The sequence below is a fragment of the Tachyglossus aculeatus genome, chromosome 2 (assembly GCF_015852505.1).
Source record: "Tachyglossus aculeatus isolate mTacAcu1 chromosome 2, mTacAcu1.pri, whole genome shotgun sequence".
Lineage (NCBI taxonomy): Eukaryota > Metazoa > Chordata > Mammalia > Monotremata > Tachyglossidae > Tachyglossus > Tachyglossus aculeatus.
Genome location: NC_052067.1, coordinates 147,472,332 through 147,486,998, shown reverse-complemented (window position 1 = coordinate 147,486,998; position 14,667 = coordinate 147,472,332). Strand labels below are relative to the sequence as shown.

Genomic DNA, 14,667 nt, shown 5'->3' with positions numbered 1-14,667 from the left:
TATAATGATGCCTCTCTAGACCAAAGAAGAAAGCCAAATGAAAAATATCAGTGTGGCAGGATCATGCCAGGTTGAAATTCAATACTATTGGGTTGGTGTTGACCTTTGTAGTTGACTGCGATACCTGTCCATTCTAAAGAAAAAAATTCCAGCTTCTTGAACAGCTTTACTGCTCCTAACTTTGATCCACAGTCAAACATCAAACCGAAGAAGATGATTACCAATGAGATTCAGTATAGCAGTGTCTTGTTGCAATTTTCAGCAGCGATACACAGAATAAACTGAACAAGGAAACCTGAATCTACTGCACACCCTTGCTTACCATGTTGCCAACTTGTACTTCCCAAGCGCTTAGTACAGTGCTCTGCACACAGTAAGCGCTCAATAAATACGATTGATTGACTGATTGATTGATCATTGGCATGAGATTGGATCGATCGGATCGGGTACTATTGACTCTGGCCCCTCGTGAAGGAATATCAAAACTTTGATGAACTTTTCAGGACAATCAGTTTCCTAAGTTTTTCCAGAACCCAGATCTGCTGATCGATCAACCAATGATATTTATTGGTAATAATGATGGTGTTTGTTAAGCACTTGCTATGTGCTGGGCACTGTATTAAGCTCTGGGGTGGATACAGGGAAATCGGGTCGGACATGGTTCCTGTCCTACGTAGAGCTCACAGTCTCAATCCCCATGAGATGAGGGAACTGAGGCCCAGAGAAGTGAAGTGACTTGTCCAAGGTCACACAGCCGACAAGTGGCAGGGCCTGGATTAGAACCCACAACCTTCTGACTCCCGGGCCCAGCCTCCAGCCACTATGCCTTGCGGCTTCTGAGCACTTATTATGTATAGAGCACTGTACTAAGTGTTTATGGTATCGGATGCTGTCTATGAGAACCATATTGTTGCCATTCCCTGCAACTGTTTTGTGTCTGTCACACTGCAATTATTTGCAAGTAACTTATTTGATAAGTACACTTATTTGGAAGTAACTTATCAAAGTGAAATAATAGTATATCACTGCAAAGATTATATCTGTTGTGCCACCCTGTGATTTAAAGCCACACTGCTATCTTAGGAACTTTGGGTCAGTGATATTCTTAAGTAGTCCAACCAAAAATACCGAGGATAGAGAGCAGGCACGCCTCTCAGGGTTGCACCTGGAGAGTTTCCAGTAGTCTACCAGTCTCAGCTATGGGAGGGAGAGACAAGCAGAGGCCTGTCCATTGCATTCCCAGCTTGGGCAGTGGCTAGCGAGTGGGAGGCAATCGGCTACAAGTCAAAACTTACCCGTGCTGGGCGTCAGCAGCATGGGAGAGAAGTGAGGGCAGAGACTCACTGCGTGGAAGGAGGCAGTGGTAAATCCCTTCCATATTTTGACTAAGAAAACTCTCTGGATCCACTACCAAAATGATTGCAGGTGGAGGTGGGGTGTTCTGGGAGAGATGTGTCCGTGGAGTCGCTATGGGTCAGAGATGATGCGACGGCGTAAGACAAGATGAGAGATTGGGCCAGAGATGGAGGATAAACAGTGATGGCTTAATAATTGTCCCAATCTGACTTTCACCTTTCTGCCCTGAAGGTGGTGATGATTATGACATCTTAATCCAGTTGCATTTCCTAAGGGGTCCATACGTTGAGGAAATAAACTATTCAGAGACATAGATGACTACATTCTCAAACAATATAACAGAGCAGTTTCTGTTGAGAGACCACTACTATAGACAGATCAACCAAGAAAATAGAAATGACGAGGAGTTCCTTTTTTATCTTTTTATTATTAATAATAATAATAATAATAATGGCATTTGTTAAGCGCTCACTGTGTGCAAAGCACTGATCTAAGCGCTGGGGAAGTTACAAAGTGATCAGGTTGTGTCACGGGGGGCTCACAGTCTTAATCCCCATTTTCCAGATGAGGTAACTGAGGCACAGAGAAGTTAAGTGACTCGCCCAAAGTCACACAGCTGACAATTGGCGGAGCTGGGATTCGAACCCATGACCTCTGACTCTGAAGCCCATGCTCTTTCCAATAAGCCACTCTGCTTCTCTATGGTATGCATGTCTGCTAATTCTGCTGTATTGTACTTTCCCAACAGCTTAATACTGTGGTCTGCACAGAGTAAATGTTCAATAAATACTGTACTGTTTGCTGTGACTTTGGGCAAGTCAACGTCTCTGTGCCTCAGTTATCTCATCTGTAAAATGGGGATTAAGTCTGTGAGCCCCTCATAGGACAACCTGATTACCTTGTATCTACCCCAGCACTTAGAACAGTGCTTGGCACATAATAATTGCTTAACAAATAGCATTATTATTATTGTTATTATTATTATAATACAAGTGAATCAGGTTGGACACAGTCCATGTCCCAAATGGGGCTCATAGTCTTAATCCCCAGTGATTTGCACATAGTAAGCGCTTAATAAGTGCCATCATTATTATTTTAGACTGTGAGCCCACTGTTGGGTAGGGACCATCTCTATATGTTGCCAACTTGTACTTCCCAAGTGCTTAGTACAGTGCTCTGCACACAGTAAGTGCTCAATAAATATGATTGAATGATTGATTGATTGATTGAGGGAGCTGAAGCCCAGAGAAGATCAGTGACTTGCCCAAGGTCACACAGCAGACAAGTGGCAGAGCTGGGATCAGAGTCCAGGTCTTTCTGATTCCCAGGCCCAAGCTCTATCCACTAGGCCATGCTGCTTCCTCTCCTGAAGGAAGTCCTTACGAAGACTGGGATAGCGAGACAGGTCCCAAAACAGATACAGGGAGTGTTTCTCCAAAGAACTATATTTATATGCATGCAATTCAAAAGGGAAAGTTACTTATGCATCTCTTTTCCACCACACTTGCCTGCATGAATGGGACCTCGTCAGTAACATTCTCTTCAATAATGAAGGACCACCTTCCGTGTAAATATTTCTGATGATTCCTCCTCTTTGTCTTACCACTGTCATCATCAGCATTTAATGAGTGCTTCCTCTATGCTGAACTCTGTCGGAGTGCACCAAAGAATAAAAATAAGATTGGCCCTTTTCCGTCTAATTACATACAATTTTACACAAGCGCTCGGTACTGATCACAATGCAATCAACTCTCAGTTATCTGGATTAGGGGAGGAATTGGCGGCCCGGCTCGTTCCAAACAATGTAAAATGGTTGGAAAATTTAGGTGATGGGTTGCGGGGACGTTTAGGTGATAGAAGCAAAGCCAGTCCCCTGAAAGAGAACTTCAGTTGTAGATCATAGAGGGGAAGATTAAACGGAGGCATGTCCTTTTGCACGTGATGAGCGCTTAAAGACGCATTTCAGTGGCATTTTGTCTTGTCCTACGCCGCTGAGTCGTCTCCTATCCATAGCGACTCCATGGGCACATCTCTCCCAGAACGCCCCACCTTCCATCTGCAATTGTTCTGGTAGTGTATCCGCAGAGTTTTCTTGGTAAAAATCCGCAAGTGGTTTACCATTGCCTCCTTCCGCTCAGTAAACTTGAGTCTCTGCCCTCGATGCTCTCCCATGTTGCTACTGCCCAGCACAGGTGAGTTTTGACTTGTAGCAGATTGCCTTCCACTTGCTAGCCACTGGCCAAGCTAGGGATGGAATGGGTAGGCCTCTGCTTGACTCTCCCTCCAATAGCCGAGACTGGTAGAGTACTAGAAAGTCTCCAGGTGCGACCCAGAGAGAGAGACAGAGGCATCTACTTCTATTAATTTTATCTCATTCTTTCACTTTTCCATAGAATGGAAACCCACAAAATCCCTACTGTAATGGCATTGAGGGAGTAATGGAGGCTTACTACAGGAGTCTGAAATCTGTCCAACTTTATGGCCCCACAAACTTTGCCCCTGTAATTAATCATGTAGCAAGGTAAGTGATTTGGAATTATTTGGAAGTAACTTATTTGATAAGTACACTTATTCGGAAGTAACTTATCAAAGTGAAATAATAGTATATCCTCCTGGTCATGTATAGATGAAAGGTTGTTTTCCATTCATCATCATCATCCTCAGTGGTACTTATTGAACATTTACTACATGCAGAACACTGTACTAACTGCTTGGGACAATACAGCAGAGTTGGCGGACACATTCCCTGCTCACAATGACCTTCCAGTCATAGTCTGACCAATGAAATGCATAAAAACACTGAAGGGGAACAGTCTTCATCCTACTGATCATCTGTTTTCGTAAGCGCTCACTCTGTGTCAGACACTGTACAAGATAATCAGGTTGGACACAGTTCCCTGTCCCAAATGGGGCTCACTGTCTTAATCCCCATTTTACATATGAGGTAACTGAGGTTCAGAAAAGTCAAGTTATTTGCCCATAGTTACATAACAGACAAGGGGTGGAGCCAGGATTAGAACCAGGTCCTCTGACTCCCAGGCATGTGTTCTTTCCACTAGACCACACTGCCTTTCACTGAGCCTTGGCCTCCCATTGCCCAATTTACTCAGTTGCAGCAAAAGATATCTACTCCATGGGAGCAAAAGGAGTTTTGGTCCCCACAGAATGGCACTTTATGGGCAACGTTCTTCCAACGGTACACATCGATCGGGAGAAAATGAGATGGTAATAGAAGCAGTGTGGCCTAGTGGAAAAAACAAAGCTTGGATGGTAGAGGACCTGAGTTCTAATCCTGGCTCCACCACTCGTCTGTTGTATGACCTTGGGCTAGGCACTGAACTTTGTGCTTTAATTTCCTCATCTGTAAATTGGGGATTAAGTACTTATTCTCACTCCTATTTAGACTATGAGCCCCATAGGGGATAAGGACTGTATCTGATTAGAGAAGCAGTGTGGCTCAGTGGCAAGAGCACGGGCTTTGGAGTCAGAGGTCTTGGGTTCAAATCCTGGCTCTGCCAGTTTTCAGTTGTGTGACTTTTGGCAAGTCACTTAACTTCTTTATGTTGCCAACTTGTACTTCCCAAGCGCTTAGTACAGTGCTCTGCACACAGTAAGCGCTCAATAAATATGATTGATTGATTGACTGATTCTCTGTGCCTCAGTGACCTCATCTGTCAAATGGGGATTAAAACTGTGAGCCCACCATGGGACAACCTGATCACCTTGTAACCTCCCCAGTGCTTAGAACAGTGCTTTGCACATAGTTAGCACTTAATAAATGCCATTATTGTTATGAGCCCAATGTTGGATAAGGACTGTCTCTATATGTTGCCAATTTGTACTTCCCAAGCGCTTAGTACAGTGCTCTGCACATAGTAAGCGCTCAATAAATGCGATTGATGATGATGATGATGATGATTATTATCAGATTATCTTATATTTACCCCAGCACTTAGTAGTGTTTGATGCTGTTGGCAGGCATCTCTGACCTTGTCCATCTTAAATTCATTCTTATCTGCTTCACTTTGCCACCCTCCTGCCCAAGAGTGAGACTTCTCCTCTTTAATAATAATGCTGGCATTTATTAAGCGCTTACTATTTGCAAAGCACTGTTCTAAGCACTGGGGAGGTTACAAGGTGATCAGGTTGTCCCACGGGGGGCTCACAGTCTTAATCCCCATTTTACAGATGAGGTAACTGAGGCCCAGAAAAGTGAAGTGATTTGCCCAAGGTCACACAGCTGACGAGTGGCTGAGCTGGATTTCGAACCCATGACCTCTGACTCCCAAGCCCACGCTTTTTCCACTGAGCCAGGCTGCTTTAATTCACTCTCATACTCATTGCCCCCACTAGCTGTTCCAGACATCCAACTCCCTCCTCAAATTTCCTGTCTCCCTGCCTCTGCCATCTTCTTCCCCTAATGACCTGGCCACATACTTCATAGACATACTTCCCCCTCGTCCCCCTCTCCATCCCCCCCATCTTACCTCCTTCCCTTCCCCACAGCACCTGTATATATATATATATATATATATATATATTTGTACATATTTTTTTACTCTATTTTTTTATTTTATTTGTACATGTCTATTCTATTTATTTTATTTTGTTAGTATGTTTGGTTTTGTTCTCTGTCTCCCCCTTTTAGACTGTGAGCCCACTGTTGGGTAGGGACTGTCTCTATATGTTGCCAATTTGTACTTCCCAAGCGCTTAGTACAGTGCTCTGCACATAGTAAGTGCTCAATAAATACGATTGATGATGATGATGATGATGATAGACAAAATTCAATCTGCTGGCAAGACTTCCCTCAAATACTCTCTAACCCACCTTCCTCCTCCACCTTCTCTTGACTCTCCCTATGTTCTCTTCAGTATCTCATTATGAGTTCTCTTGCCTCCTTTCTAAATCTACCCCCTCCACACCTATGCTTCTAAACCCATCTTTTAATATCAATCAATCGTATTTATTGAGCGCTTACTGTGTGCACAGCACTGTACTAAGCGCTTGGGAAGTACAAGTTGGCAACATATAGAGACGGTCCCTACCCACCATATTAAAACTCATGACTCCCTCCTTTTTTCCCTCCTTGACTGCCGTCTTCAAAAGTTCACTTTTAAATGGCTTTTTCATTGTTTTCAAACATTATTGCGTATCCCCCTAGCCTAAAAAAAAACCCCATGGCTCCTGCCAGTTATCACCCCATCTCTCTCCTATCATTGCTTTTCATACTTTTTGCAAGAGTTGTTTTTATGCTTCTGATCATGTAAAAGACATATTTTTGAGAGTTCAGTTTTGTATATCGCTTCCTTTAGATTTGAAGGTGATACCACTGACTGTGAGATTTTTATGGAAAGAGAGATGGGATTTCACGGGAGCTTTGGAAATCAGAGAAAAGTTGTGGCCTGGGATGTGTGACTGGTTAGACCAGTTGGATCGATAGTCAACATTAATATTGAATATTAATATTCAATATTCAACATAATCTTCAGTATTATGTGCATGTAAAGACTGTGCCTTGCAGTACTGTTGTATTTTTTATCAGAGCCAGATTAATGCAGGGGCTCAAATCCCGGGATCCTGGGTTTACAGGGGCTTGTCTGGCCCCCTAAACAACACTCCCTTTCTACCTTCCCAACATAGCCTCTGCTTGTGACATGATGAAGAGGGTGTTCTTAGGTATAATAATAATAATTATGGTATTTGTTGAGCTCTCACTATGTGCCAGGCACTGTACTAAGCAGTAGGGTGGATACAAGCAAATTGTGTTGGACAACAGTCCCTGTCCCACGTGGGGTTCACAGTCTCAATCCCCATTTTACAGGTAGTCGAGGCCCAGAGAAGTGAAGTGAGTTGCCCAAGGTCATACAGCAGACATGTGGCAGAGCTGGGATTAGAACCCATAACCTTCTGATTCCCAGGCCCGTGCTCTATCCACTAGGCCATGTACCTAGTGCGTAAGAGAAGCAGCATGGCACAGTGGAAAGAGCATGGGCTTTGGAGTCAGAGGTTGTGGGTTCAAGTCCCGATTCTGCGAATTGTCAGCTGTGTGACTTTGGGCAAGTCACTTAACTTCTCTGGGCCTCAGTTACCTCATCTGTAAAATGGGGATTAAGACTGTGAGCCCCCTGTAGGACAACCTGATCACATTGTAACCTCCCCAGCACTTAGAACAGTGCTTTGCACATCGTAAGCGCTTAATAAATGCCATCATTATTATTATCAATCAATCAATCAATTGTATTTATTGAGCGCTTACTGTGTGCAGAGCACTGTACTAAGCGCTTGGGAAGTACAAGTTGGCAACATATAGAGACAGTCCCTACCCAACAGTGGGCTCACAGTCTAAAAGGTGGAGACAGAGAACAAAACCAAACATACTAACAAAATAAAATAAATAGAATAAATAAATAAATAGAATAGATATGTACAAAATAGAATAGATATGTACTTATATTATTATTATGTGTGTCTGACTCTTAGTGGAGACAGTGCCTTTTAAAGGGCAGGATATTTGAGAAGCAGTGTGGCTTAGTGGAAAGAGCTTGGGCCTCGGAGTCAGAGGATTTGAGTTCTAAACCCAGTTCTGTAACTTACCTGCCATTTGACCTTGGCCAGGTCAATCAATCAATCAATCAATCAATCGTATTTATTGAGCGCTTACTATGTGCAGAGCACTGTACTAAGCGCTTGGGAAGTACAAATTGGCATCACATAGAGACAGTCCCTACCCAACAGTGGGCTCACAGTCTAAAAGGGGGAGACAGAGAACAGAACCAAACATACCAACAAAATAAAATAAGTAGGATAGAAATGTACAAGTAAAATAAATAAATAAATAAATAAATAAATAAATAGAGTAATAAATATGTACAACCGTATATACATATATACAGGTGCTGTGGGGAAGGGAAGGAGGTAAGACGGGGGGGATGGAGAGGGGGACGAGGGGGAGAGGAAAGAAGGGGCTCAGTCTGGGAAGGCCTCCTGGAGGAGGTGAGCTCTCAGCAGGGCCTTGAAGGGAGGAAGAGAGCTAGCTTGGCGGATGGGCAGAAGGAGGGCATTCCAGGCCCGGGGGATGACGTGGGCCGGGGGTCGATGGCGGGACAGGCGAGAGCGAGGTACAGTGAGGAGATTAGTGGTGGAGGAGCGGAGGGTGCGGGCTGGACAGTAGAAGGAGAGAAGGGAGGTGAGGTGGTGGGGGGGTCACTTAACTTCTCTGTGCCTCAGCTTCCTCATCTGTAAAATGGTGATTCAATGCCTGCTCTCCCCCCTGCCTAGGGTGAAGGCCCATCTGGGTCAGGGACTATGTCCAGCCTGGATTATCTTGCCTTCACCCAAGTGCTCGGGTACATGGCTTGATACATAGAAAGTGCCTAACAAAGACCACAAATACGCCCTAAAAATCCTCGCTGCCTCAGCCTGCTCTGCCTTCTTCCCTGTTGGCCTTCCGATGCCGGCGAGCTGGAAAGATGGGAGTGATTAACACAAGTAGGTGCTAAGCCCTGCCTCACCCCTAGCTCTTCACCTCCTGGAGGAATTTTGTTGATTCCTTGAGTGAGAGAAGTCGTTGAGATCACAGTGAGTACAAAGGGAAAAACTGAGTTTTAATGTTTAAGTGTTGTAGGGGTGACAATTGTCTGTATGCATTTGTTTCGCCATGGCCTAGTGGCTTGGGAGTCAGAAGGACCTGGGCTCCTTTCCTGGTTCTTTCTGCCTCTTGTCTGCTGTGTGACCTTGGAAAAGTCAGTTTGCTTCTCTGGGCCTCGGTTACCTCATCTGTAAAATGGGAATGACGACCGTGAACCCCACGTGGGACAAGGACTATGTCCAATCTGATTTGCTTGTATTCACCCTAGTGCTTACTACAGTGCTTAGAGAAGCAGCATGGCTCAGTGGAAAGAGCACAGGCTTTGGAGTCAGAGGTCATTCATTCATTCATTCAATCGTATTTATTGAGCTCTTACTGTGTGCAGAGCACTGTACTAAACGCTTGGGAAGCCTTGGCAACATCAAGAGATGGTCCCTACCCAACAGTGGGCTCAGGGTTCAAATCCCAGCTCTGCCAATTGTCAGCTGTATGACTTTGGGCAAGTCACTTAACTTCTCTGGGCCTCAGTTACCTCATCTGTAAAATGGGGATTAAGACTGTGAGCCCCACGTGGGACCACCTGATCACCTTGTAACCTCCCCAGCGCTTAGAACAGTGCTTTGCACATAGTGAGTGCTTAATAAATACCCCTCCTCGTCCCCCACTCCATCCCCCCATCTTACCTGCTTCCCTTCCCCACAGCACCTGTATATATGTATATATATTTGTACATATTTATTACTCTATTTATTTATTTATTTATTTTACTTGTACATATCTATTCTATTTATTTTATTTTGTTAGTATGTTTGGTTTTGTTCTCTGTCTCCCCCTTTTAGACTGTGAGCCCACTGTTGAGTAGGGACTGTCTCTATATGTTGCCAATTTGTACTTCCCAAGCGCTTAGTACAGTGCTCTGCACATAGTAAGCGCTCAATAAATACGATTGATGATGATGATGACAGGGACATTGCTGAGTCAGTCAGTTAGCCAATCATATTTATTGAACGCTTACTGTGTGCAGAGCACTGTACTAAGCACTTGGGAGGGCAAAATGTAAAAATATAACAGACACCTTCCCTGAGCCTATTGAGATTCAGCGGGGATCTTCCTAAATAATAATTATAATAATAATGGCATTTATTAAGTGCTTACTACTTGCAAAGCACTGTTCTAAGTGCTGGGGAGGTTACAAGGTGATCAGGTTGTCCCACAGGGGGCTCACAGTCTCAATCCCGATTTTACAGATGAGGTAACTGAGGCCCAGAGAAGTGAAGTGACTTGCCCAAAGTCACACAGCTGACAATGGGTGGAGCCGGGATTTGAACCCATGATCTCTGACTCCAAAGCCCGGGCTCTTTCCACTGAGCCACGCTGCTTCTCTAAATCCAGACTCCCGTTCCCTCTTTCAGAGAAGCAGTGTTACACAGTGGATAAAACACAAGCCTGTGAGTCAGAAGGTCAAGGGTTCTAATCCCAGCTCTGCCACTCGTCTGCCTTGCGATCTTGGGCAAGTCACTTCACTTCTCTGGGCCTCAGTTACCTCATCTGTAAAATAGGGATTGAGACCATGAGCCTCACATGGGACAGGAACTATGGCCAACCCAATTTGCCTGTCTCCACCCCAGGTCTTAGTACGATGCCTGGCAAATAGTAAACGCTTAACAAATGCCATTATTATTATTATCCTGCTCCCCAACCTAGCAAACACGTCCCAACCCCCGCTGCCTTGGCTCCCCTGTCTCTGCTGCCAGTCTTGCTGGTGGTGATGTAATAATGTCATTCATTCATTCATTCATTCAATCGTATTTATTGAGCGCTTACTGTGTGCAGAGCACTGTACTAAGCGCTTGGGAAGTACAAGTCGGCAACATGTAGAGATGGTCCCTACCCACCAACGGGCTCACAGTCTAGAAGGGGGAGACAGACAACAAAACAAAACATGTAGACAGGTGACAAAACATGTAGACAGGTGCAAAACATGTGGGCTGGATGAGAGGGACCCCACTAGATTGGTCAGCCCAGGGCCCTAACCTCTCATTCATTCATTCATTCAATCGTATTTATTGAGCACTTACTATGTGTAGAGCACTGTACTAAGCTCTTGGGAAGTACATGTTGGCAACATATAGAGATGGTCCCTACCCACCAACGGGCTCACAGTCTAGAAGGGGGAGACAGACAACAAAACAAAACATGTAGACAGGTGACAAAACATGTAGACAGGTGCAAAACATGTGGGCTGGATGAGAGGGACCCCATTAGATTGGTCAGCCCAGGGCCCTAACCTCTCTTTCATTCATTCATTCATTCAATCATATTTATTGAGCGCTTACTCTGTGCAGAGCACTGTACTAAGCGCTTGGGAAGTACACGTTGGCAACATATAGAGTCGGTCCCTACCCAACAACGTGCTCACAGTCTAGAAGAGGGAGACAAACAACAAAACAAGTAGACAGCTCTTAATACAGCTCTGTTCATTACCCACAGAGACTTTGGTTTTCATTTCTCCCTCTCTGTAATCCAATTTTCCCAAAGCCCTCTCCTCCAAAACAATCAACCCATTTCTGGGGGTTGCATTCCATCTTTATAATAATAGTAATGACAGTGGTATTTTTTTAAGTGCTTACTTTGTGCCAGGCACTGTACTAAGCTCTGGGAGGGATACAGGCAAATTAGGACGGGCACCATCCCTGTCACGGTCTTAATCCCCATTTTATAGATGAGGCAACTGAGGCTCAGAGAAGTGAAGTGACTTGCCTAGGGTCACACAGCAGACGAGAATCAGAGCCAGGTTCGAACCCAGGTCCTTCTGACGCCCAGGCCTGTGCTCTGTTTATTAGGATGCGCTGCTTCTGATCTGACCTGGGTTGTTGTCTCTCAACAGTCTGCTGCCTTGCTGTGTGGTTTGAAGTTTTATTTCAGGTAGTCCGGTGGTCTGTGCACAGAAAGGGAGAGCAGTGTGGTGAAGTGGTTGGAGGACAGGCCCGGGAGTCAGAAGGTCATGGGTTCTAATCCTGGCTCTGCCACTTGCCTGCTGTGTGACCTTGGGCAAGTCACTTCGCTTCTCTGGGCCTCAGCGACCTCATCTGTAAAATGGGGATTGAGACTGTGAGCTTTTGCTGTACTTTCTTCTCCTTCTCCATAGAGCGGATATTTGGGTATCCTGCCGTTCTCCATTCACTTCACAGGTGACTAGCGTTGTGAGGTATAATGTGTCAAACGGCGCTTCCGTGCTGTTTGAAAAGCAGAAGCGGCTTAGTGGAAAGAGCCCGGGCTTGGGAGTCAGAGGCTGTGGGTTCTAATCCCGGCTCTGCCACTTGTCTGCTGTGTGACCTTGAGCAAGTCACTTAACTTCTCTGTGCCTCAGTTACCTCATCTGTAAAATGGGAATTAAGACTGTGAGCCCTACGTGGGACAACCTGATTACCTTGTATCTCCCCCAGTGTTTAGAACAGTGCTTGGCACATAGTAAGCGCTTAACAAATATCATTATTATTATTACCCAACATTATTTGAGAGTCTCTACTGTTCTCTGAAGCTACATAATCTATGTAGGTAGTATTAGGGGAAGTGCTGTAAAAATTATCCGTGTCATTGTTGGAACACCCAGTCACAGAGAAGTTGGACACTGCTTTTGTCCTATAAATTGTCAATATGGACTCAACCTTGATTATTGAATAATAATCATAAGAAGGTGGGGTGTAACAGGTGAATTGAGTGGTTATATAAGATGAAGAAAGCCATTAGGGCATCTTGAAGCCAGCGGTAAGAAGTTTCTGCTTAAAGCAGAGGGAAATGGGTAATAATTGAAGGCTTTTGAGGAATGGAGTAATGTGGAAAAATGTTTTAGGAAGATGATCTAGACAGTGGTGTGTAGTATAGAATGAAATAGGTGGGTAAAGGAGAAGGCTGATGCAGCCACTGAATCATGAGATGACTAGACTTTGAACCGGCGTAAATGCCAACTGGGCCGGGGTGAAGGGGCAGATCTGAAAAATGGAATGAAAAACCAGCCGGGTTTAGCAGTTGATTAAATCGAGATCTGAAAGGCAGTGAAGATTTGAAGAGGGCACCGAGGATTCAGGCTTCTAGGACGGAGGTGATGGTATTGGTGTTTACGAAGATGGGGAAGTTAACAAGATTGAATTTAGGTTAGAAAATGAGGATGTCATTCACAAAGTCGGTAGCCGGAAACAAATGAGTACGTGAGTTTCTCGAGAGAGCGAATATGAGTGAGTGAGGAATGAGTTTCTACCAAGATCGCAGTTATACCTATCGAGAAAATTAAAGAATCAGGAGTCAATTGTGTCTGGAGAAGAGAAGATTGAATTTTCAAGAAAGGACATAAATTGTAACCAGGGATTTAGCCCAAGTATTTTAAACATTGTAATGTGTTTCTGAGGAGTTTGAAAACTACTTCTTGGTCAGATCTACATTTACACCATTTGTCAGGATGCAAGTGTAGTAGTATCAGACAAACTCACAAGATTAGTCAATAAATTGTATTGACTAAAGTCTAAAGGGGAGACAGACAGATAATATACATAGATGTTACAGATACATACTTAAGTGCTGTGGGACTGAATGCCAATTGCCCCAAAGATCCAAGGTCAAAAAGAGCATGAAAGAGAGAGGGAGTTGGGAAAAAGTGGGTTTAATTGGGGAAGGACTCTTGAAAGAGATGTGACCTTAATAAGGCTTTGAAGATGGGGAGAGTGACGGTCTGGGGGATGATAATGATGGTATTTAATAACGACATTATAATACTAATATAATAAAAATAATAATAATAATATTGGAGATGTAAAAGGGGTGGGAGTTCCAGGTCAGAGGGAGGACGTGTGAAAAGGGTCAGTGATGGGAAGGACAAGATTGAAGCCCAGGATCTCTTTCATCTCTGGGTTTCAATTTTTACATCTCAGAATTTTCACCGATATATACTGAAATAATAATAATAATAATAATAATAATAATAATAATGACATTTATTAAGTGCTTACTATGCGCAAAGCACTGTTCTAAGCACTGGGAAGGTTACAAGGAGACCAGGTTGTTCCACGGGGCGCTCCCAGTCTTAATCTCCATTTTACAGATGAGGGAACTGAGGCACCGAGAAGTGAAGTGACTTGCCCAAAGTCACACAGCTGGCAATTGGCAGAGCTGGGATTCAAACCCATGACCCCCGACTCCAAAGCCCATGCTCTTTCCACTGAGCCATGCTGCTTCTACAATCATAAATAGATAGAAGTATATATATAAATATATATATCAATCAATCAGTCGTATTTATTGAGTGCTTACTGTGTGCAGAGCACTCTACTAAGCGCTTGGGAAGTACAAGTTGGCAACATAGAGAGACAGTCCCTACCAAACAGTGGGCTCCCAGTCTAAGAAAAATTGCACAGTCACAGTCATAGAGAAGAAAAATTGCATCTTCATTTACACTTTCCCATTCGCTTCATTTGCGTTCCTTATGAAGAGCATTCATTTCTATAGATCAAAATGGTATGGATCAATAAATCCATGTCATATTTATTGAATGCTTATGGTGTGCAGAACCCTGTAAAATGGTATTGGTTAAGTGCTTATTATGTGTCAAGCACTGTTCTAAGTGCTGGGGTAGTTACAAGCTATTCAACTTCTACATAGTCCCTGTCCCACATGGGGCTCACAGTTGTGCTCCCCATTTTACTGATGAGATAACTGAGGCACAGAGA

The 14,667-nt window shown here is 44.1% G+C and overlaps 1 protein-coding gene and 1 non-coding gene across 2 annotated transcripts in view; one reads left to right on the top strand and one right to left on the bottom strand.

The window, feature by feature from the left end:
- CPNE8 (copine 8) overlaps positions 1 to 14,667 on the top strand; it is a 371,034-nt gene that overhangs the window by 313,083 nt on the left and 43,284 nt on the right. The window contains exon 17 of the mRNA XM_038765237.1: positions 3,750 to 3,877. Coding sequence (XP_038621165.1) covers positions 3,750 to 3,877 — 128 coding nt within the window. The remainder of the gene's footprint in view (positions 1 to 3,749; positions 3,878 to 14,667) is intronic.
- On the bottom strand, positions 3,559 to 3,696 carry LOC119924938. The gene has a single exon (XR_005449616.1). It is a non-coding gene; the product is annotated as a small nucleolar RNA SNORA7 (small nucleolar RNA).